The sequence below is a fragment of the Ranitomeya imitator genome, chromosome 9 (assembly GCF_032444005.1).
Source record: "Ranitomeya imitator isolate aRanImi1 chromosome 9, aRanImi1.pri, whole genome shotgun sequence".
NCBI classification, from domain to species: Eukaryota; Metazoa; Chordata; class Amphibia; order Anura; family Dendrobatidae; genus Ranitomeya; species Ranitomeya imitator.
Genome location: NC_091290.1, coordinates 33,625,714 through 33,646,874, shown reverse-complemented (window position 1 = coordinate 33,646,874; position 21,161 = coordinate 33,625,714). Strand labels below are relative to the sequence as shown.

At 45.9% G+C, this 21,161-nt stretch overlaps 1 protein-coding gene and 1 long non-coding RNA gene across 2 annotated transcripts in view; one reads left to right on the top strand and one right to left on the bottom strand.

Annotated features, from left to right (window-relative positions):
• The window catches only part of LOC138649475 (protein spinster homolog 1-like), a 39,016-nt gene extending 27,159 nt beyond the window's left edge, over positions 1 to 11,857 (bottom strand). Inside the window, exons 1-4 of the mRNA XM_069739951.1 lie at positions 11,804 to 11,857; positions 4,401 to 4,623; positions 4,161 to 4,226; positions 3,876 to 4,012 (exon numbers count right to left, since the gene is read on the bottom strand). Of these exons, the coding sequence (XP_069596052.1) occupies positions 3,876 to 4,012; positions 4,161 to 4,226; positions 4,401 to 4,623; positions 11,804 to 11,857 (480 nt within the window). The remainder of the gene's footprint in view (positions 1 to 3,875; positions 4,013 to 4,160; positions 4,227 to 4,400; positions 4,624 to 11,803) is intronic.
• Positions 1 to 21,161, top strand: part of LOC138649703 (uncharacterized) — a 54,231-nt gene that overhangs the window by 30,878 nt on the left and 2,192 nt on the right. The gene's annotated exons all lie outside the window — the stretch shown is intronic.

Below are 21,161 nucleotides of genomic sequence, written 5' to 3'. Positions count from 1 at the left end.
GGGCATGGGGGGCTGACGGGATCTCTTTATGTTCACGTTCTACAGGGCTGGTAGGCAGGGGATTTACTCCTAGATAAGTGAGTGCTCCTGGGTGGAGGGCATGGGGGGCTGACAGGATCTCTTTATGTTCACGTTCTACAGGGCTGGTAGGCAGGGGATTTACTCCTAGATAAGTGAGTGCTGCTGGGTGGAGGACATGGGGGGCTGACAGGATCTCTTTATGTTCACGTTCTACAGGGCTGGTAGGCAGGGGATTTACTCCTAGATAAGTGAGCACTGCTGGGTGGAGGGCATGGGGGGCTGACAGGATCTCTTTATGTTCACATTCTACAGGGCTGGTAGGCAGGGGATTTACTCCTAGATAAGTGAGTGCTGCTGGGTGGAGGACATGGGGGGCTGACAGGATCTCTTTATGTTCACGTTCTACAGGGCTGGTAGGCAGGAGATTTACTCCTAGATAAGTGAGTGCTGCTGGGTGGAGGGCATGGGGGCTGACAGGATCTCTTTATGTTCACGTTCTACAGGGCTGGTAGGCAGGGGATTTACTCCTAGATAAGTGAGTGCTGCTGGGTGGAGGACATGGGGGGCTGACAGGATCTCTTTATGTTCACGTTCTACAGGGCTGGTAGGCAGGGGATTTACTCCTAGATAAGTGAGTGCTGCTGGGTGGAGGACATGGGGGGCTGACAGGATCTCTTTATGTTCACGTTCTACAGGGCTGGTAGGCAGGGGATTTACTCCTAGATAAGTGAGTGCTGCTGGGTGGAGGGCATGGGGGGCTGACAGGATCTCTTTATGTTCATGTTCTACAGGGCTGGTAGGCAGGGGATTTACTCCTAGATAAGTGAGTGCTGCTGGGTGGAGGGCATGGGGGCTGACAGGATCTCTTTATGTTCACATTCTACAGGGCTGGTAGGCAGGAGATTTACTCCTAGATAAGTGAGTGCTGCTGGGTGGAGGGCATGGGGGGCTGACAGGATCTCTTTATGTTCACGTTCTACAGGGCTGGTAGGCAGGGGATTTACTCCTAGATAAGTGAGTGCTCCTGGGTGGAGGGCATGGGGGGCTGACGGGATCTCTTTATGTTCACGTTCTACAGGGCTGGTAGGCAGGGGATTTACTCCTAGATAAGTGAGTGCTCCTGGGTGGAGGGCATGGGGGGCTGACAGGATCTCTTTATGTTCACGTTCTACAGGGCTGGTAGGCAGGGGATTTACTCCTAGATAAGTGAGTGCTGCTGGGTGGAGGACATGGGGGGCTGACAGGATCTCTTTATGTTCACGTTCTACAGGGCTGGTAGGCAGGGGATTTACTCCTAGATAAGTGAGTGCTGCTGGGTGGAGGACATGGGGGGCTGACAGGATCTCTTTATGTTCACGTTCTACAGGGCTGGTAGGCAGGGGATTTACTCCTAGATAAGTGAGTGCTGCTGGGTGGAGGACATGGGGGGCTGACAGGATCTTTATGTTCACATTCTACAGGGCTGGTAGGCAGGGGATTTACTCCTAGATAAGTGAGTGCTGCTGGGTGGAGGACATGGGGGGCTGACAGGATCTCTTTATGTTCACGTTCTACAGGGCTGGTAGGCAGGGGATTTACTCCTAGATAAGTGAGTGCTGCTGGGTGGAGGGCATGGGGGGCTGACAGGATCTCTTTATGTTCATGTTCTACAGGGCTGGTAGGCAGGGGATTTACTCCTAGATAAGTGAGTGCTGCTGGGTGGAGGGCATGGGGGGCTGACAGGATCTCTTTATGTTCATGTTCTACAGGGCTGGTAGGCAGGGGATTTACTCCTAGATAAGTGAGTGCTGCTGGGTGGAGGGCATGGGGGCTGACAGGATCTCTTTATGTTCACATTCTACAGGGCTGGTAGGCAGGAGATTTACTCCTAGATAAGTGAGTGCTGCTGGGTGGAGGGCATGGGGGGCTGACAGGATCTCTTTATGTTCACGTTCTACAGGGCTGGTAGGCAGGGGATTTACTCGTAGATAAGTGAGTGCTGCTGGGTGGAGGACATGGGGGGCTGACAGGATCTCTTTATGTTCACATTCTACAGGGCTGGTAGGCAGGGGATTTACTCCTAGATAAGTGAGTGCTCCTGGGTGGAGGACATGGGGGGCTGACAGGATCTCTTTATGTTCACGTTCTACAGGGCTGGTAGGCAGGGGATTTACTCCTAGATAAGTGAGTGCTGCTGGGTGGAGGACATGGGGGGCTGACAGGATCTCTTTATGTTCACGTTCTACAGGGCTGGTAGGCAGGGGATTTACTCCTAGATAAGTGAGTGCTCCTGGGTGGAGGGCATGGGGGGCTGACGGGATCTCTTTATGTTCACGTTCTACAGGGCTGGTAGGCAGGGGATTTACTCGTAGATAAGTGAGTGCTGCTGGGTGGAGGACATGGGGGGCTGACAGGATCTCTTTATGTTCACGTTCTACAGGGCTGGTAGGCAGGGGATTTACTCCTAGATAAGTGAGTGCTCCTGGGTGGAGGGCATGGGGGGCTGACGGGATCTCTTTATGTTCACGGTCTACAGGGCTGGTAGGCAGGGGATTTACTCGTAGATAAGTGAGTGCTGCTGGGTGGAGGACATGGGGGGCTGACAGGATCTCTTTATGTTCACGTTCTACAGGGCTGGTAGGCAGGGGATTTACTCCTAGATAAGTGAGTGCTCCTGGGTGGAGGGCATGGGGGGCTGACAGGATCTCTTTATGTTCACGTTCTACAGGGCTGGTAGGCAGGGGATTTACTCCTAGATAAGTGAGTGCTGCTGGGTGGAGGACATGGGGGGCTGACAGGATCTCTTTATGTTCACGTTCTACAGGGCTGGTAGGCAGGGGATTTACTCCTAGATAAGTGAGTGCTGCTGGGTGGAGGACATGGGGGGCTGACAGGATCTCTTTATGTTCACGTTCTACAGGGCTGGTAGGCAGGGGATTTACTCCTAGATAAGTGAGTGCTGCTGGGTGGAGGGCATGGAGGGCTGACAGGATCTCTTTATGTTCACGTTCTACAGGGCTGGTAGGCAGGGGATTTACTCCTAGATAAGTGAGTGCTGCCGGGTGGAGGGCATGGGGGGCTGACAGGATCTCTTTATGTTCACGTTCTACAGGGCTGGTAGGCAGGGGATTTACTCCTAGATAAGTGAGTGCTGCTGGGTGGAGGACATGGGGGGCTGACAGGATCTCTTTATGTTCACGTTCTACAGGGCTGGTAGGCAGGGGATTTACTCCTAGATAAGTGAGTGCTCCTGGGTGGAGGGCATGGGGGGCTGACAGGATCTCTTTATGTTCACGTTCTACAGGGCTGGTAGGCAGGGGATTTACTCCTAGATAAGTGAGTGCTGCTGGGTGGAGGACATGGGGGGCTGACAGGATCTCTTTATGTTCACGTTCTACAGGGCTGTTAGGCAGGGGATTTACTCCTAGATAAGTGAGTGCTCCTGGGTGGAGGACATGGGGGGCTGACAGGATCTCTTTATGTTCACGTTCTACAGGGCTGGTAGGCAGGGGATTTACTCCTAGATAAGTGAGTGCTGCTGGGTGGAGGACATGGGGGGCTGACAGGATCTCTTTATGTTCACGTTCTACAGGGCTGGTAGGCAGGGGATTTACTCCTAGATAAGTGAGTGCTGCTGGGTGGGGGGCATGGGGGGCTGACAGGATCTCTTTATGTTCATGGTCTACAGGGCTGGTAGGCAGAGGATTTACTCCTAGATAAGTGAGTGCTCCTGGGTGGAGGACATGGGGGGCTGACAGGTTCTCTTTATGTTCATGGTCTACAGGGCTGGTAGGCAGAGGATTTACTCCTAGATAAGTGAGTGCTGCTGGGTGGAGGGCATGGGGGCTGACAGGATCTCTTTATGTTCAGTTTACCTCATTGGGAACGAAGGACAGGCCGATAATTGTGGCTGACCAGATGGCCATTCCTGTACACACAATGTGTTTCCTGCTCCAGCGGTCTCCCAGGTATCCATAGATTAGTCCACACAAAGCATTGCTGACTGTGTATACTAAAATGGGAAGGAAAAAACAAGAGGTCAATAAAAACATTTCTATATTATTGCATTCTGTTATATTTGAGGATTATTTAGGCGGTTTCACTTAAACACTTCTCCCGTCCTCCTCACTTTAGAATAAGATTTTATGTTGGAGTGTTACCTAGGTTTATAAGGCCGGATTTACTGTCATCTATTTTAAAGGCGGCTTGCAGGTAAGGCATCGCTCCTGTCAGAACAAAAAGAGGAACACAAGTGATTACTGTAATGAGAGAAGTGCAGGAACAGACGTCACAGCAAGTAACGAGCCGTCTCGTTAGCCATGAAGGTTTCTGTCCATTACATTGCAGTTAGGGGCCTTATACACCTAGCCCCCCGACATAACCCGTGTACCCCTACCTACCTGCGACAGTGAAGGTAGCCATGGTGATGACTAAATACATGAAGGTTAGAATGCCTACTGTGAAGAAGGAACGGGTGACGGAAACTCCAGTCCGCTCGTGCAGGTCCTGCGTTTCACCGTTCTCATCCTGCTCTTCAATGTCAATGACTTTTTCCACAGATGGAATTGGCATTTTTTGGGTGGAATTGCAGAGAGACGCCATGTTCACAGAGCCCTGCAAACACTAGAGAAAAACACACAAGAAATAAAAAATATTACATTAATCTCAGTCTGTGGTGTGGAAATTCAGTGGTAATGCAGTATATAGTATAATAAGCAAAGAATAATAAGTTAAAGTTCCCTAAGGGGACTAAAAAATAAGGTAAAAATCAATAATTCTATAGGGAAATCTATATCTGTCCCTCTACCATCATCTGCAGGTCGTGTCTTCCCCTGGGAAAGACCCCCATAACTCATTAGACTAAGTTCAGACCCTTAGACCCCAGTCCAGAGCCTCTCACCTAGCCAAATCAGTTCTCATGCTTCGCACTGACGAGGGCCAACAGCCCGAAACACCGTGTCTGCGAATTGAGATAGTGATTTGGCTTTTATCCTAAGTCATATTGCACAACTCGATAAAGGGTTGATTGTGACTTGTAGGATCGCTACTTCCAACAGGTGGCGCTATAGAGTTAAGTCCTCTTTTTATCAGAAGAGGCAATTTGCATACTAAGTTCAGACGCACCTTTCTGTCTCTCCACCGGAGGGCGCTGATAACAATAAATAATTATCGCTTTCTATAACAGATTTTGCAAGACACAACTCGTGACTGCAACACACAATAGAAAGTGACTGGGCTCAGGCCGTCGCCCATAGGTAGACGCAGGGACCGCCAATTGTGACATCATCAGTGCGTCACTGGGGGTACTAAGCCACTGTGATGTCATCGTATTGTACATTCCTAATTGTAGGCATTTGCTATTACTACACCTGCCGCATACTGGGATAGGATCGTGGAGATGGGAACACCCCTTTAATTACATAGTGTCCTCCTTTATTACTATTATTCACAGCGCCTTCTCTCTATCACATAGTCCTCTCTTATTAGATATAAAATGACTGCTGATGGGGCGGCATCTGAGCAGAAGACCAGTCCATCAGCTCCTCCATCAGGACAGACGCTTTCCCATGCTCCATCACCCGTCATTCCATTACATTATCTAACAAGAGAGGGCGGAATGTAATAAAACACAAAAATAACAAAGATTACAAGAGAATCCGACATGTAAAGGACAGGGGCGGGCGCCATGTAACACTATTCATCAGAAAAGGAAGGGGGCCCAGATACATTGTAGAACAGGGGCCCCGAGCTGTCAGTGTTCACCCCTGGACACAATCATTAATATATATATATATATATATATATATATATATATATATATATATATAATGTATATACACATATACTCTCATGCTGACCTATATGTACAAACATGCACTTTCACAAGTATAGCGAGAGAGACATGCTAACATAAGATAATAGCTGTGTATCAGTGGTGAAGCACTACAAATCCCATATCTACCTATCTATCATCTATCTTTCTATCCATAAAGAGGAACATTAATTTCAATATAGAACACAGCACAATGAAAAGCTCGAGGATGGAGCGCGCCAGTTCTATACTTGTCCAGATGTACGTGCTGAGTGTTGTAGTACTACAGAATGATGAAAACTCTGATGACAGAACATGCTGACACTTGTAGTGCTATACTTTTCTAGAAGTGCATGCTGAATGCTGTGGTACTACAGCACGATGAAAACATCAATTTCAATATATACTGCAGGGGCTCAGAAAATGGTGAAAAACAAACTTTTTTTTTTTCAAAGTTTTGAAAATTTTGTAACCATAATAATAATAATAATAATAATAATAAACAATATATTTGGTATTGCTGTAATCTCGCTGACCCTGAATCATTTTTCTAGTTCAATCTTCCCCCAAATGAATGAGGTAAAATGGAAGCACAAAAACAGCTGCATCATTTCTTTTTTTTTTTTCACAATTTTACCCCAGTTGTAATTTTTTTCCATTTTCAGTATAATATAAGGTAAAATGAAGTTGTTCTTAAAAACAGCAACTCGTCTCACAAAAAACAAGCTTTCACCTGACTGTGGGACGGGAGAAATGAGGCCGAGGAGGAAATATTGACCTTGCTCTACAAAGGGTTAATGGTGATTTATAAGAATGTGTCTGTACTGTTATTGGGGATAATTCTATAGGGAAATCTATATCTGTCCCAGGTCGTGTCTCCCCCCCGGGAAAGACCCTCATAACTCATTAGACTAAGTTCAGACGTACCTTTCTCTCTCTGTCCACCGGAGGGCGCTGATATAATTATCGCTTTCTATAACAGAAATAATTATCGCTTTCAGAATAATTGTCGCTTTCTATAACAGATATTGCAAGACAACTCGTGACTGCAACACACACTAGAAAGTGACTGGAATCAGGCCGTCGCTCGGAGGTTTATACCTGGGCTGATTGTGACATCATCAGCGTGTATCCGATTGTTCTATTGTGATGTCATCGTGCAATGCATGTACAGTACATACAGACAGTCATGGCCAAAAGTTTTAGCATCCTTCAAATTGTTCCAGAAAATGAAGTATTTCTCCCAGAATATTATTGCCATTACACATGTTTCGTCATACACACGTTTATTTCCTTTGTGTGTATTGGAACAACATAAAACCAGAGAAAAAAAAGCCAAATGGGACATAATTTCACACAAAACTCCAAAAATTGGCCAGGCGAAAGTGTTGGATCCCTCAACTTAATATTTGGTTGCACACCCTTTGGAATAAATAACTGCAATCGCTTCCTGTAACCATCAACGAGCTTCTTACACCTCTCAACTAGAATTTTGGAAAACTCTTCTTTTGCAAACTGCTCCACATCTCTCATTTCTCCCAGCAGCAATTTTAAGATCTCTCCACAGGACGCACATTGTCCTGCTGGAAGACCCATGATGTAGGATACAAAACCCAGCTTTCCTACACTGATCACTATATTGCAATCCAGAACCCTGTGGTAATCTTCAGGTTTCATGATGCGCTGCACACTGTCAAGGCACACAGTGCCACAGGCCACAAAGCAGCCCCAAAACCTATTTGAACTTCCACCATATTTGACTGTAGGTACTGTGTTCTTTTCTTTGTAGACCTCGTTCCATTTTTGGTAAACAGTAGAATGATGTGCTTTAACAAAATCTCAACCTTGGTCTCATCTGTCCACAAGATGCTTTCCCATAAGGATTTTGGCTTACTCATGTCAATTTTGGCAGTCTAGCTTGTTTATGCCTTTGTATCAGCAGAGGGGTTTTCTCGGGTCTCCTGCTGTTCATTCCAATGTGGACAGATAATTTGGGCTGACACTCATGCACCCTGAGCTTGAATTTCTTTGGAGCTTGATTGGGGCTGCTTACCCACCATCTGGACTATGCTGCGTTGCAACCTTCCATCAATGTTTTTCTGCCTTCTATGTCCAGGGAGATTAGCTACATGGGTTGTAAACTTCTTGATTATCAAGATCTCTTGAGATGGACTTGTAACCTTGAGAATGTTAATATTGTTCAACAATGCTGGTTCTCAAGTCCTCAGACAATTCTCTTCTCTTTCTGTCTTCCATGCTTAGAGTGGCACACACACACAGTGCAAAGATTGAGTCAACTTCTCCCCTTTTTATCTGGTTTCAGGTGTGATTTTCATATTGCCCACACGTGTTACTTGCCACAAGTGAGACTGAACGAGCATCACATGCTTGAAAGAAAGTTGTTTACCCACTATTTTGGAAAGGTACCAACAATTTTGACATGCCCATCTTGGGGGTTTTGTATGAAATTATGTAGAAATTGCCTTTTTTTCTCTATTTTTTGTGTTGTTCCAATACACACAAGGGAAGTATACATGTGTATACAAAACGTGTAATTGCAATCATTTTCTGGGAGAAACACTTCATATTCTGGAACAATTTAAAAGGTGCCAACACTTTCGGCCATGAATGTAAAAGTATTATACAATGCTATAAAATATCTACCATATTATGCTATACGATTCTAAAATGATAGTGCCATACCATAGCTATATAGTAGTGCCTACATAAGGTATGGCTACATCCTGTGCGTATTTATGGGGCAAGGTATCAGAAGTACCGTATATACTCGAGTATAAGCCGAGAATTTCAGCCTATTTTTTTTAGGCTGAAATTGACCCCCTCTTGGCTTATACTCGAGTCATACCCAGGGGTCGGCAGGGGAGGGGGAGTGGAGCTGTGTAATCATACTCACCTGCTCCTGGCGCGGTTCCTGCTCGTCCCTGGTTCCCCGGCAGCTTCTTCCTATAGTGAGCGGTCACATGGTACCGCTCATTACAGCAATGAATATGGACCCCACTCCACTACCATAGGGGTGGAGTCGCATATTCATTACTGTAATGAGAGGTACCATGTGACCGCTCACTACAGGAAGAAGCTGCCGACGCCAGGGAACAGACGTGAAGGGACAGCGCTGGGAGCAGGTGAGGATGACGGGGCAGTGCGCGATATTCACCTGCTCCCTGTTCCACCGTCGGCGCCGCTGGGTCTTCCCTGTCCTCTGCTCTGACGCTCAGGTCAGTGCAAAGGACGGGGAAGACACAGCGGCGGTCGGCGCTGGAATAGGGAGCAGGTGAATATAGCAAGTGCCGAGGCCTGAGCGACGAGATGTGAGTATGTGATTTTTTAATTTTTTAATTGCAGCAAAAGCATATGGGGCAAATATCTGTATGGAGCATCTTATGGGGCCATGTGCAGCATTATATGGGGCAAATATCTGTGTGGAGCATCTTATGGGGCCATGTGCAGCATTATATGGGGCAAATATCTGTATGGGGCCATGTGCAGCATATATATGGGGCAAATATCTGTATGGAGCATCTTATGGGGCCATGTGCAGCATATATATGGGGCAAATATCTGTATGGAGCATCTTATGGGGCCATGTGCAGCATATATATGGGGCAAATAGCTTTATGGGCCATAATCCGCATTTGTGGAGCATTATATGGGGCAAATATGTCTAAGGAGCATCTTATGGGGCCATAATCATTTGTGCAGCATTGTATGGGGCATACTTTAATATGGAGCATCTTATGGGCCCATCATGAACTTTATGGAGCATTATATGGGGCTCCTGATTCAATATGGATATTCAAAAACACTTAAACTACTGATGTCTCAATTATTTTTACTTTTATTGGTATCTATTTTTATTTTTGAAATTTACCGGTAGCTGCTGCATTTTCCACCCTAGGCTTATACTCGAGTCATTAAGTTTTCCCAATTTTTTCTGGCAAAATTAGGGGGTCGGCTTATACTCGGGTCGGCTTATACTCGAGTATATACGCTACTGAAAATACAAGGGGGAAGCAGAAACCGCAGCACGACACTTCCAGCACTATAACTTCTCAGATTATTTTGTGATCACTGGTTTTTAATATGGAAGCATTTCAGTAACTAGGATGGGTGTACACCGTAGTTAATATAATATGCCATCAGGAATACCTAGATAATAATGCTATACGGCACCAACATAATAGCGCTATATAGAACATACGTATGTAATGGAGCTTACGTAATATTGCCATACAGTACATACCTAATAGTGTCACACAGAAGCTACATAACGGTTCCATAGATGACCAATACAGCACTGCTGTACAGCAGCCACATAATAGTCCATCTAGAACTTAAAGGGAACCTGTCACCCTGTTTTTTCAATATGAGATAAAAATACCGCTAAATAGGGCCTGAGCTGTGCTTTAGAATAGTGTATTTTTTGTCCCCTGATTCCCCACCTATGCTGCCGAAATACCTTACTAAAGTCGCCGTTTTCGCCTGTCAATCACGCTGGTCAAATGGGCGTGGTTAAATCCCTGTTTCTCTCCCCGGCGTGTCTGACGTAAATTCGATCTGTGAATCGCACAGATCGCGCTCTTTTTTGGCAGTTGCGCAGTGCATTCTGCTCTTGCGCCTGCGCATTATGCTTTGCCCAACTGTGGGCATAGCATACAGCACATCACTGCACATGCACCGCTTACTATTCTAAGCCTCATAACGACTGATGCCAGTTATATCTGATATCAGTGGGTGCTGACTCCAGTCCAGCAATGGTTATATCCATCACTACAATATTGTGGGCACTGACCAATGTACCTATGAGATTTCAGTAGGTGCGGGGTATAATCCACCTGCTCCTTCGGCAAGAACCAGTATTGGAGATAGCTGCGATCTGAGCTGATCTAATCTTTTGAAATTCGAGTTTGTCATCGATTTGACACAAATTAAAAGTATTGCAAAGCCTCAATTGCCCTGAAAAGATGTATATAACACTTCAAGGTCTCCTAGGACTGTATTAAAGCTCTGTAACAGAAAATAAAGTGGCTGCAACATATACAGCTGGTGAAATAAATATTGAACACATGACCATTTTTCTAAGTAAATCTATTTCTAAAGGTGCTATTGACATGACATTCTCACCAGATGTCAGTAACAACCCATCCAATCCACATAGGCCTTGAAATCAATCCATTGATGTCCATAAATTAAGCTATAGGTACCTGTGTGACAGCTCTCCAGCGACCAAACAGCGACGCTGCAGCGATCGGGATCGTTGTCTGGATCGCTGCAGCGTCGCTAAATGTGAAGGTACCTTTACACACTGCATGTATACGTGTAATAATGAGAAATGTCACAGGGAAAAAATAATGAACATGCTTACTGAAATGTATTTAATACTTGGTATAAAAACCATTGTTGGTGATAACAGCTTCAAGATGCCTCCTTGCCAGTGCCGAATGCTGAAAAACAGCTCCACATCTTGCTGTTCCCACCTCCAAACTTCACTGTTGGTATGTTGTTTTTGGAGTGATAGGCAGTGCCTTTTGGCCTCCAAACATAATGTGTCTTATGGCATTCAAAAAGTTCAATTTTGGTCTCGTCTGACCAGACTATATCCTGCCAGTATTTCACAGGTTTATCTAACTGTTGTTGAGCAAACTGTAAATGTGTGGTGAGTGTGCATGCTGGCCATGGAGATTATTGGGGATATCCAGGACTTAAAAAAAAAAAGAAAAGAAAAACGTGCCTAAATACTAACAGGCAGGTAGTGGCTACCTACTTCCCTGTTGTGCCCTGCTACCTACTTCCCTGTTGTGCCCGATGCTGTATGTTTTTTAACAATAAGGTTGCAAAGGTCATGAGATGGCTCACTGGTTTTACCCATCATGAGCTCTTCCTTGTGTGGTACCTTGGTAATGAGACTCCTTTTAATAGTTGAACCAGCTGATATTATTTGTTGTTTAAGTGGTGGGATTGCTTTATAATTACCAGGTATTTCTGCATCTCTTTCTTCATGTGTTTAATACTTTTTCCTTGTGTCATTTCGTAATATAACAAATAGCATAATTTAAGGACATCTATGGTTTGATATCTTTGCCTGTGTGGATTGGATTGGTTGCTACTTACATCTGAAAAGAATTTCATGTCAATAGCACCTTTAGAAATATATTTTCATGGAAAATTGGTGAAGTGCTAATTACTTATTTCACCTGCTGTATATCTATGGGTAAATGGATGGCAGCTGTTCTTCACAGCTGTCCTGTCACACATTATCTGTTATGTTAATTCAGTGTTTTGTAGCCTTCTTTCCCTATATCTATGGCTAATCAGTGAGCTGTAACATTCTATCACTATCTAAATTCACCACTAAGGGGCTGCTGCATTCCTCGCCTTGTCTTTTATAGTGCATGTGATAGTCCCTTATGATTGGCTGTGTTATACCATGTGTTGTGATAGTTGCAAGGCATTATGGGGAAGCCTCCGCAGCCGTGCCTGAGGTCATGTATGAGCTTTCTCTAGCTGATGCAATCTTGTGCAATTTGTAAAATAGACATTTCTTGCAAAACACATTGCAAATTGTTTGACTACGCCAGAATCAGCGAAGTCCTAAAAATTCCACACGGATTTGATTTGCATTGGATGGATTTGCTCATCTTTATCTCCTATTCTGGCATCTGATAGTCCGGCACAAGGCTGAATGTAGTGACCAATAAGTTTATAATATGGCAGCAAATTTATCAATGACGGCGTTTCTTACATCGCTGGAGTAGAGCGGGCAAAATTTATTGATTGTCGCAGGTTTTTTACTAAATTTGTAACCTGTTTGGGCAACAGAAAATGGAGTGTTCGCCAGTCACAGCTGGTACAACATTCAGCTACATGTGCCAGTGTTCGGTTATGGTAATTTTTATAAAAGTGTCAGAGCCAACGTAAAGGGTAAAAAGTTACATAACTTCTCGCAAATCCCACGTGTGACTTTTTCCCCCAAGTTTTGTAGCAAACAGGTGATTTGTCCCTTATTGACTAAAAATTGGTGTAAAAAGTCAACATTTTTGCAAGTGATATTTGCGACACATTCTGCGCTGGCTCTGACACTTTTACAAAAAGTAGACATTGTCTAGTAAAATGGGGCTTAGCTTACTACTGTGCAACAGATTTACCCATCAAGCACGCCAGAAAACTGGAGGAATCTGCCAGCTCATTACCTGAATACTGTACATGTAATGTTCTGGAGAACGGACAACCCAAAGGTGCGACACATATACCATGAGACTGCGGCTTAATGAATGTGCCGCACCTTACTTTTACAAAATTCCAGTCTTGGTAGATTGCCCCAAATGTATCTAAGTCTATCATGTGTGATACTGGCTGCTGAGATAAGTTGTGATAGAAATATTTATATCATGTAGATCTCACTTGCATGTATACTCCTCTATAATCATGTATACTCTTATAAACGCAAATATATCTATATACACTATAATCAATTGCTTAAAATGGCTGACATAAACTGATATAAGCCAGACAGTCTGTCTGGCTTATACCCGAAAAGCAGAAGAACTCCAGATGTATTAAGTGCTGATGAGATGTCTCAACTTTGTCCCAGATGCAGAGAACTTCATTTTAGTTGCTTAATCAGCAGTCATATGTGCATTAATCACAATATTCCATATATATTCAGATAACCAATAAAAGAGGAGCTAGACAATATGTTAATTAACTAACCACCCCTAACCACTCCTTTCTATATGCATTTATAAAACTATGTATCAGGAAATAAAGTATCAGTATTGATGGAATGCTTTCCTGTCACAATGGTGTACAGACTCATTCTTGATGAGCGCTCAAAATACTCAGTCTTATTGGGAACGGCCGCAGCACACACGGGATAGATTTATCCAACCCAAATTTCCATATCAAATGGCCCCCAACTGCACGGCATGGACAAAACACACGGGACCCTGCTGACCGGAGAAACGGAGGTGTTGGCCACGGCCTTGGTTCACGGGACGGAGACTGCGCAGCTCCATAAGTAAGGTAAGAAAATGTTATCATTTACCTGAAAGTCCCCTGTGCCCAGTCTGGGTCTATACCTCTTGCCGGTCAGGTGTGGTCACCACCGCATTACCAGGTAGTGTAAAAAGTCCAAAGCCTGTACCCAAAACCCTGGGATCAAGGTGTCTGCTGTGTGCCGTGTATGTGTTCTGTGCTTGTGTAAGATCCGGGAGACAGTTGGATGGAACAGTGACTGCTTGTAGTTGCTGGGTAACAGACCGCAGGAGGTCAAATCGCTCGATAAGTTATTGCAGGATTCCCGTGCATAGGAGGAATAGCTCAGTTCCGGGGCAGGTGGCTCCATATCCAGGCACGGGTAGTGATAACTTAGAGGGCTACTGCAGATTCCCGTAGTGCCGGCTATCCAGTTAGGATGACGGACCGGGGTGGTAGATTTCCCGCTTGCTGTGTTTCTCACTCAGGCGGCCCGGGTACAGGTGTGCCCAGTGCGATTGGCAGTAGTCTGTTCCCAGCGCAACCTGCACGTGTCACAAAATTATAAAGAGGGCATCGAGTCTCCCGGACGTCGATATTTTGTTTGTTAATGTCACGTATTGTTGCTTAACTGCATAGAATTGAAAAAGAAAGTTTTTTTTCTCTCCCCTTCTATTCTCTCTTCTGAACTTCCCCTCCCCCATGCAGCTAGGAGAGATATATGCATTGTAAATCACACTGTCACAACGGTTTTTTTTTTTTTTTTGTGTTTTTCTTTTTCCTTGTTGCTAAGTTTCCTATTTTTGCATATATCTGGTATCTATGGTATAACATTTATTTGAAGAGGTGAAACTAAATTATATCATTTTTGATATGACATACGTGATTTTTTGTAAAACAGCAGCTGCTTATAAAAAGGGGAAGTGTGTCTCTGACTGCATTTGAGTGCAGAGAGAAGAAAAAAAATAGCTGTTTTTGTGTTTTTGCTACTCTTTACTCTTTTGAATGTCTTTATTCTGGTTTTTCATATTCTTAAAGTTTTTTAAGTTTTTTTTTATTAATTAAGTTTTCCAAAGTTTTCCTTCAATCTCTTTACTTTTTACTTTTTAAAAAAGTTTTTTTTCCTTTTGTATCAAAATTTTGAGTTTTTGATCGTGTACCTGGTTTTTGATTGTTTTCTGTTCTTTTGGGTTTTTTTTGGAGTTTTTATATACTCATTTTAAGGCCATGTTCACACAGTGCGTTTTTTACTGCGGAACCGCCGCGATTTTGCCGCTGCGGCTCCGCAGCTGTTTTCCATGCAGGGTACAGTACACTGTACCCTATGGAAAACAGGAACCACTGTGCACATGATGCGGGAATCGGGAAAAAAAGCCGCGCTGAATAGCTGCGGTAAAAAAGAAGTACCATGTCACTTCTTTTTTTCGGAGCCGCAGCGGTTCTGCACCCATAGACCTCCATTGTGAGGTCAAACCCGCAGTAAAACCCGCAGATCAAAAATATATCTGCGGGTTTTATTGCGGTTTGTGGTGCCGAACCGCTGCAGCAGGAAGTGCGGGGAAGCGGGCGGAAGTGCGTGGGCGGAGTGTGGCTGCCCCGATCCCACCCCCCCCATGCTCCGATGCCCCCCACCCCCGTGTTCCGATGCCCCCCACCCCATGCTCCGATGCCCCCCCTGTGTCCTAATCTCCCCCCCTTATACTTACCCGGCCTCCTGGTGTCCGTCCGGCCGTCTTCTCCCTGGGCGCCGCCATCTTGCAAAATGGCGGGCGCATGCGCAGTGCGCCCGCCGAATCTGCCGGCCGGCAGATTCGTTCCAAAGTGAGTTTTGATCACTGAGATAGGTTATATCTCAGTGATCTACTGCACTAGAAATATGAAAAATGAGAGCTTTTAGCGCATAAAAATGGCCATATTTATGTGTACCTCGTAGCCACTTTACGGCATCTCTCTTATACGAGGTCCTACGCTTGACCTACCTCACCGAGAATAAACGTCTCCATCTGAATGGGTACATGTACCCATTCAGATGGAGACGTTTATTCTCGGTGAGGTAGGTCAAGCGTAGGACCTCGTATAAGAGAGATGCCGTAAAGTGGCTACGAGGTACACATAAATATGGCCATTTTTATGCGCTAAAAGCTCTCATTTTTCATATTTCTAGTGCAGTAATGCAGTTCAAATTTCGTGTTTTCAAGTTTGCATGTTTTGGCGCTGCAGTGTGCTGCCCTTTTTACTTAACTATATACGAGTTGGCGACTCTGGGTTCAGCACCTGTTCACACTCAGTCTATGTTTGGATGTGCAGGTCAGGTTTTTGAAATCTATCTCAGTGATCAAAATAAAAAAAATAGTAAATGACACCCCCCCCCCCTTTGTCACCCCCATAGGTAGGGACAATAAAAAAAATTAAGAATTTTATTTTTTTTTCTCACTAAGGTTAGAATAGGGTTAGGGGTAGGGTTAGGGGTAGGGTTAGGGTTAGGGGTAGGGTTAGGGTATTTTCAGCAATTTTAACCCTAAAAAACTTCTTAGAAAACACACAGACTCTGCATAGAAAACTGCATAAAAAAACGCACCAAAAACGCACCAAAAACGCACCAAAAAACGCACCAAAAAAGCACCAAAAAAAGGACCTGCGATTTCTGCAAAGAGCTGCGGTTTTTAGTCCTGAAAAAAAGGATGGAAATCAGGAACGTGTGAACATACCCATAGAAGTTTTTGCTGTTTTTTTTTCCTTTTTTTTGTTTGTTTTTCATTTTGGTTTTTGCCATGGGGAATAAGGTGGCCAAGCAACAGGAGGGTCTTTTACTTCCTGATGAGAAAACGGCCAACCAGATAGTGGTAGAACACGAAGGTGTTAAGTACATGAAGAATTTTAGAAGGTATAAACTATGTGAAATTCATCAGAACGGCAGAATTCAAGCTGCAGAATGGCATGACATAGAAAGGAAATAAGGGAAGTTAGCTGATGTTACATTGCTCAATGCTGATACATGGTATACAGTAGCAGCAGAGCTTACATCGTTTAGGTGGTACAGAGAGATATGTGAGCAAACCAGGAAGTGATTTTTGTGTGTATAAGACGGGAGATATTGGATCTGCGCAGTCTGCTCTCAGCAGAATCCATGGTATAGGGAGTTTTTGCACAGTATGTGGTGCACCCCGCCCAACCTTTGTACATGGAGATGGCGCTGTTGCTCTGACCATGCAGTCTCAGGCTGCATCTGCCATCAAAGAAGAAGGAATTTTCTTCTTGTCTTTCTCCTCCATCTTTCTTCTCTCTATCCTCCTTTTTCTCTGTCACTCTTTCTCTCCTCCTTCTCCTCTCTCACTCTCTTTTCCTCTCTCTCTCTCCTTCTCTATCTCCTCTACACATCTACTCCTCCTTCTCCACAACTCTTTCCTCCTTCACTCACCCTCCTTCTTCACTCCCCCACCACACCTATCTCCTCCTGCTCTTCCTTCTCCACACCCATCTCCACGCCTCTCTTCTCCTCTCCTCCACACCTCCCATCTTCTCCTCCCTCTGTTCTCCTCCCTCCTTCTACATCACACTCCACACCTCCTCCTTCTCTTTTGCCACACCCTTTGCCTCCTTCTCTCTCTCTCTCCCCCCATCTCTAAACCACCTGTCTTTTGCTTTATCAGCTCCCCTCCCTCACTCTTCACCTCCGCACGTCCCGCCTTCTGCGCACCTTACATCTCTACCTCCTTGTTTTCCTCTGCACCATGTATTTCTTCCTGTTTCACACTCTCCTTCTCCTGCTTTGTTGCCTGCTGGGCAGATGCCAGATTCAAGCAGTGAGGTGTCTCTGTATCCAGTGCTCACAGCACAAGGCACATTATATGTTCCCAATACAGCCCAGCCTCTGACAGTCATGGTATCGGGGGAGGAAGGTGGAGATCCCCCAGTAGAAGGCACCCCCCAAGATACAGACACATCAGGCAGCAGACAGCTCAGCCCTGGGTGCAGAGGGGGGAGGACTCGCCATCTGTTGATAATGTACAACTTCAGCATCGGTCAGAGCTGCCTACATTCACATCAACATAGAGCTATAAGCCTAGTCCACCACAGCTTCAGCAAGGGGGAGACATCCTCACACAAAAAGGCAGCTTCTAAGTCCAAAAATCAGCCAGTGTATGACCCCAGCACACGCTATCACAACTATTCCTCTGATGAAGATGAGGAGGGAACATCAATCTTCCAGACCCAGACATGCATCCCATGCCATTTTGCTGAAGAATGTAGCAGAACCAGCGAACATATATAGCCACCTGGAATGATCTCTGGGCCATAAATGGAAATAAAAGCAGGTGATGCACTCTGGCCAATCATGAAGGAACAATTCACACTTCCAGCAGAATTAGATGTACACGCTTGGGAGTCAGGGCCACAGCTAATTGAACAGCTCAGAGAGTGGGCCAAAGGCAGATTGGCAGGACAACATGTCTGTGGAGAAGTTTCATGGCAGAATGGTGCAAGTTTTCCAAGCTTGAGCTTCACCATTCATGACCAGATACACATGCAAATGTTGGCACAGGCCTTTGTGCATGGACTGAGACAACCAATCAGGAAACCACTGATGAGAACAGGTCAATAGCAGTGGACTGACCCAGCAAAACGGGTTATGTGCGCCTGGGAGACTGTTTATTACTGTTTATTGCCAATTGTCACCAAAACTGCTGCCATTATAGCGCCACAAAGAGCGTGAAGAAGGAAACGGATTCCGTGCTGCTGAGAATGCCAGAAGGGGAGCCAGAGGTGAAGACGCTGCAAAGTGCCGAACGACACACCGGAAGAACCGCTGCAGACTCCGGAGAGGAGACACCGACCTCAATAAGGTTAGCAAAGGGGAGAAGTTTTGTCAAAGCAGGGGGAAGAAGTGATGGCAGATGCAGCCGCAGCCCCTGTAATGCCCTAAGACCTCGGGTTGGATGCAGCCACCGGTCTCATGGCACCCCCGGGCCTCGACACGGATGCACCTGCAGGCCCCATCTTACCACCGCAGCTTCAATCAGCAGGCCGGACCCCGCTGCCGCTACAGTGTCCATCATGCCGTTGTCCACAGTAGCCAAAGGGATTGAGTCCCAACCAGGAATGCAGAAGACAGCCCCTCTCATGGTGACCACTGACCTGGAAGTGCAACCACCCTACAAAGAAGAAGTGTCAAGTGTTACATCTATGGCAGGTTTGGCCATTTCTGGAACCTGTGCAGAGCACCCATGCAACCCAAGAGTTGGTCCAGAGAAACAGGTCAAGCAAGAAGAACAGAAGGCAGCGAAGTACCCCGTCCATAGGACAGGAACAAGCAAGCCAGGTCCGCAAGACACTACGCTCCTGACATGTAAAACCCCATCTGCAGGACCGACACCTCAAATTATTCTGAAAGTGGATGGCGTTGTCAGATCTTTTCTTCTGCACACCGGTGCAGCCAGAAGTGTGATGAGACCTGTGGAACTCGCTGATCCCACCTGCCTATCAAAATCCTATGTGTCTCGCATGGGCATTGATAGTCAAGTCAGACATTCTCAGCTTACAAAGCCTCTGAGCGTGTGCATTCAGCCAGGACACTCTATCCTGTCCCAGTTTGTGTTGTCAAGAACCTGCCACTCAACCTGCTGGGAGCGGACCTACTGCAGAAGCTGAAGACAACCACAGTATTCCAGGAAGATGGGACCGTGACACTTTCTTCATCCCTAACCCAAGAAGAATCATGCTGGCGGCCCTACAAGAACCTCAAACAACCGATGAGGCCTACCCTAGGAGGTACTGGACATACTACCAGAGAGTCTATGGTCTAAGGGACCCCAGGACATGGGAAAACCTCAAGTTGCCCCAGTACGGGTGTCACTCAAGCCAGGTACCCCGTACCCTCGTAAGGCCCAGGCCAGGCTTAGAGTCAAGCTGCCTCTGACCAACTGAAGGTCTACCTGGAAATAGGAATCATTGTTCCTTGCACATCGCCTTGCAATACCCCGCTTTTCCCAGTCAAGAAAAAAAAAAACTGTAAAAGGAGAGCCAGCCAAGATCAAAATGGTACATGACCTGAGAGACGTGAATGACGCCACGGTGTTTGAAACTCCAATTGTGCCGAATCCGCACACTCTGCTCTCAAATGTGGCTTCCACAGCAAAAGTGTTCACAGTGACCGACCTGGCTAATGCTTTCTCCAGTGTTCCCCTTCACCCGGATGACCAGTACCTGTTTGCCTTAACGCACCAGGGGGGGACAGCACACATGGACAGTGATGCCACAGCGGGCCCAGATCAGCCCTTCACAGTTCAGCAAAGCAATGTGCACAGTCCTCAACAACTGGGTCACAGAACATGCAGAAGTAACCCTGCTACAATACGTGGACAATCTACTCCTTTGTGCACGTGTAAAGCCCATTCCTTGTCTTTCCTACTCTACCTGGTGGAGCAGCATTGCAAGGTCTCAAAGAACCAAGTCCAGTGGTGTCTGAAGCGAGTTACGTTCCAGAGACACTGTGTTGCTCACCAGACGAAACATCTGACAGATAACCGGAAGACCACAGTGGAGAAGATGGTTCCTCCAACAACTCCAAAGGCGCTACAGGCCTTCCTTGGTCTAGTTTCGTATTGCAGAGCCTGGATCCCTGATGTTTCAGTCCTAATGCAGCCTCTGTATGACTGTGTCAACATAACCCCGTTCCTCCTGACAGATGCAGCCTTCAGCTCATTCAAGAAGTTAAAAGACTCTGTAGTCCCAGTGCCAGCACTAGGCTTACCTGACTACGAGAAGCCATTCCGTCTCTACCTGATGGAAAAAGAAGACCTTGCTACTGGAGTCCTGACGCAGCTTCAGGGGGGAAAGCCGAGACCTTTGGGCTAATTTTCAGCTTGCTTGGATCCAGTTGCAAGGGAAGCCCCCTCCTGCATGACATCTCAGCAATCCTCAACCAAACCCAGCCAAAACATCTCTCCACCGCCAGGCATCTTCACCTCCAGTGCGCTCTACTCCCGCCCGACAATGTCACCATCTCCAGATGCACAGTCCTCAACCCGTCCACTCTACTCCCACTCCCAAGGGGGGATACAGATATGGACCCTCAGATCAAAATTCTGATCAAAATCTGCATGATACCTTCCGCAGGGATCTGGATTTGCTCCGGACGGATGACCATGATTGCTTCAGCATCATGCAACAGGAAACAGCAGGACTACCTAAGGAGGCAGAAGAGCCACTGACCAAACCAGAGTTGATCCTCTACATGGATGGCTCCAGATTTGCAGATGATGAAGGAAGATTTCACACGGGATGTGCAGTGACCAGCAATCAAGAGATCCTGTGGTCCAGAAGTCTGCCGCCTAGTCTGTCAGCTCAGGAAGCAGAA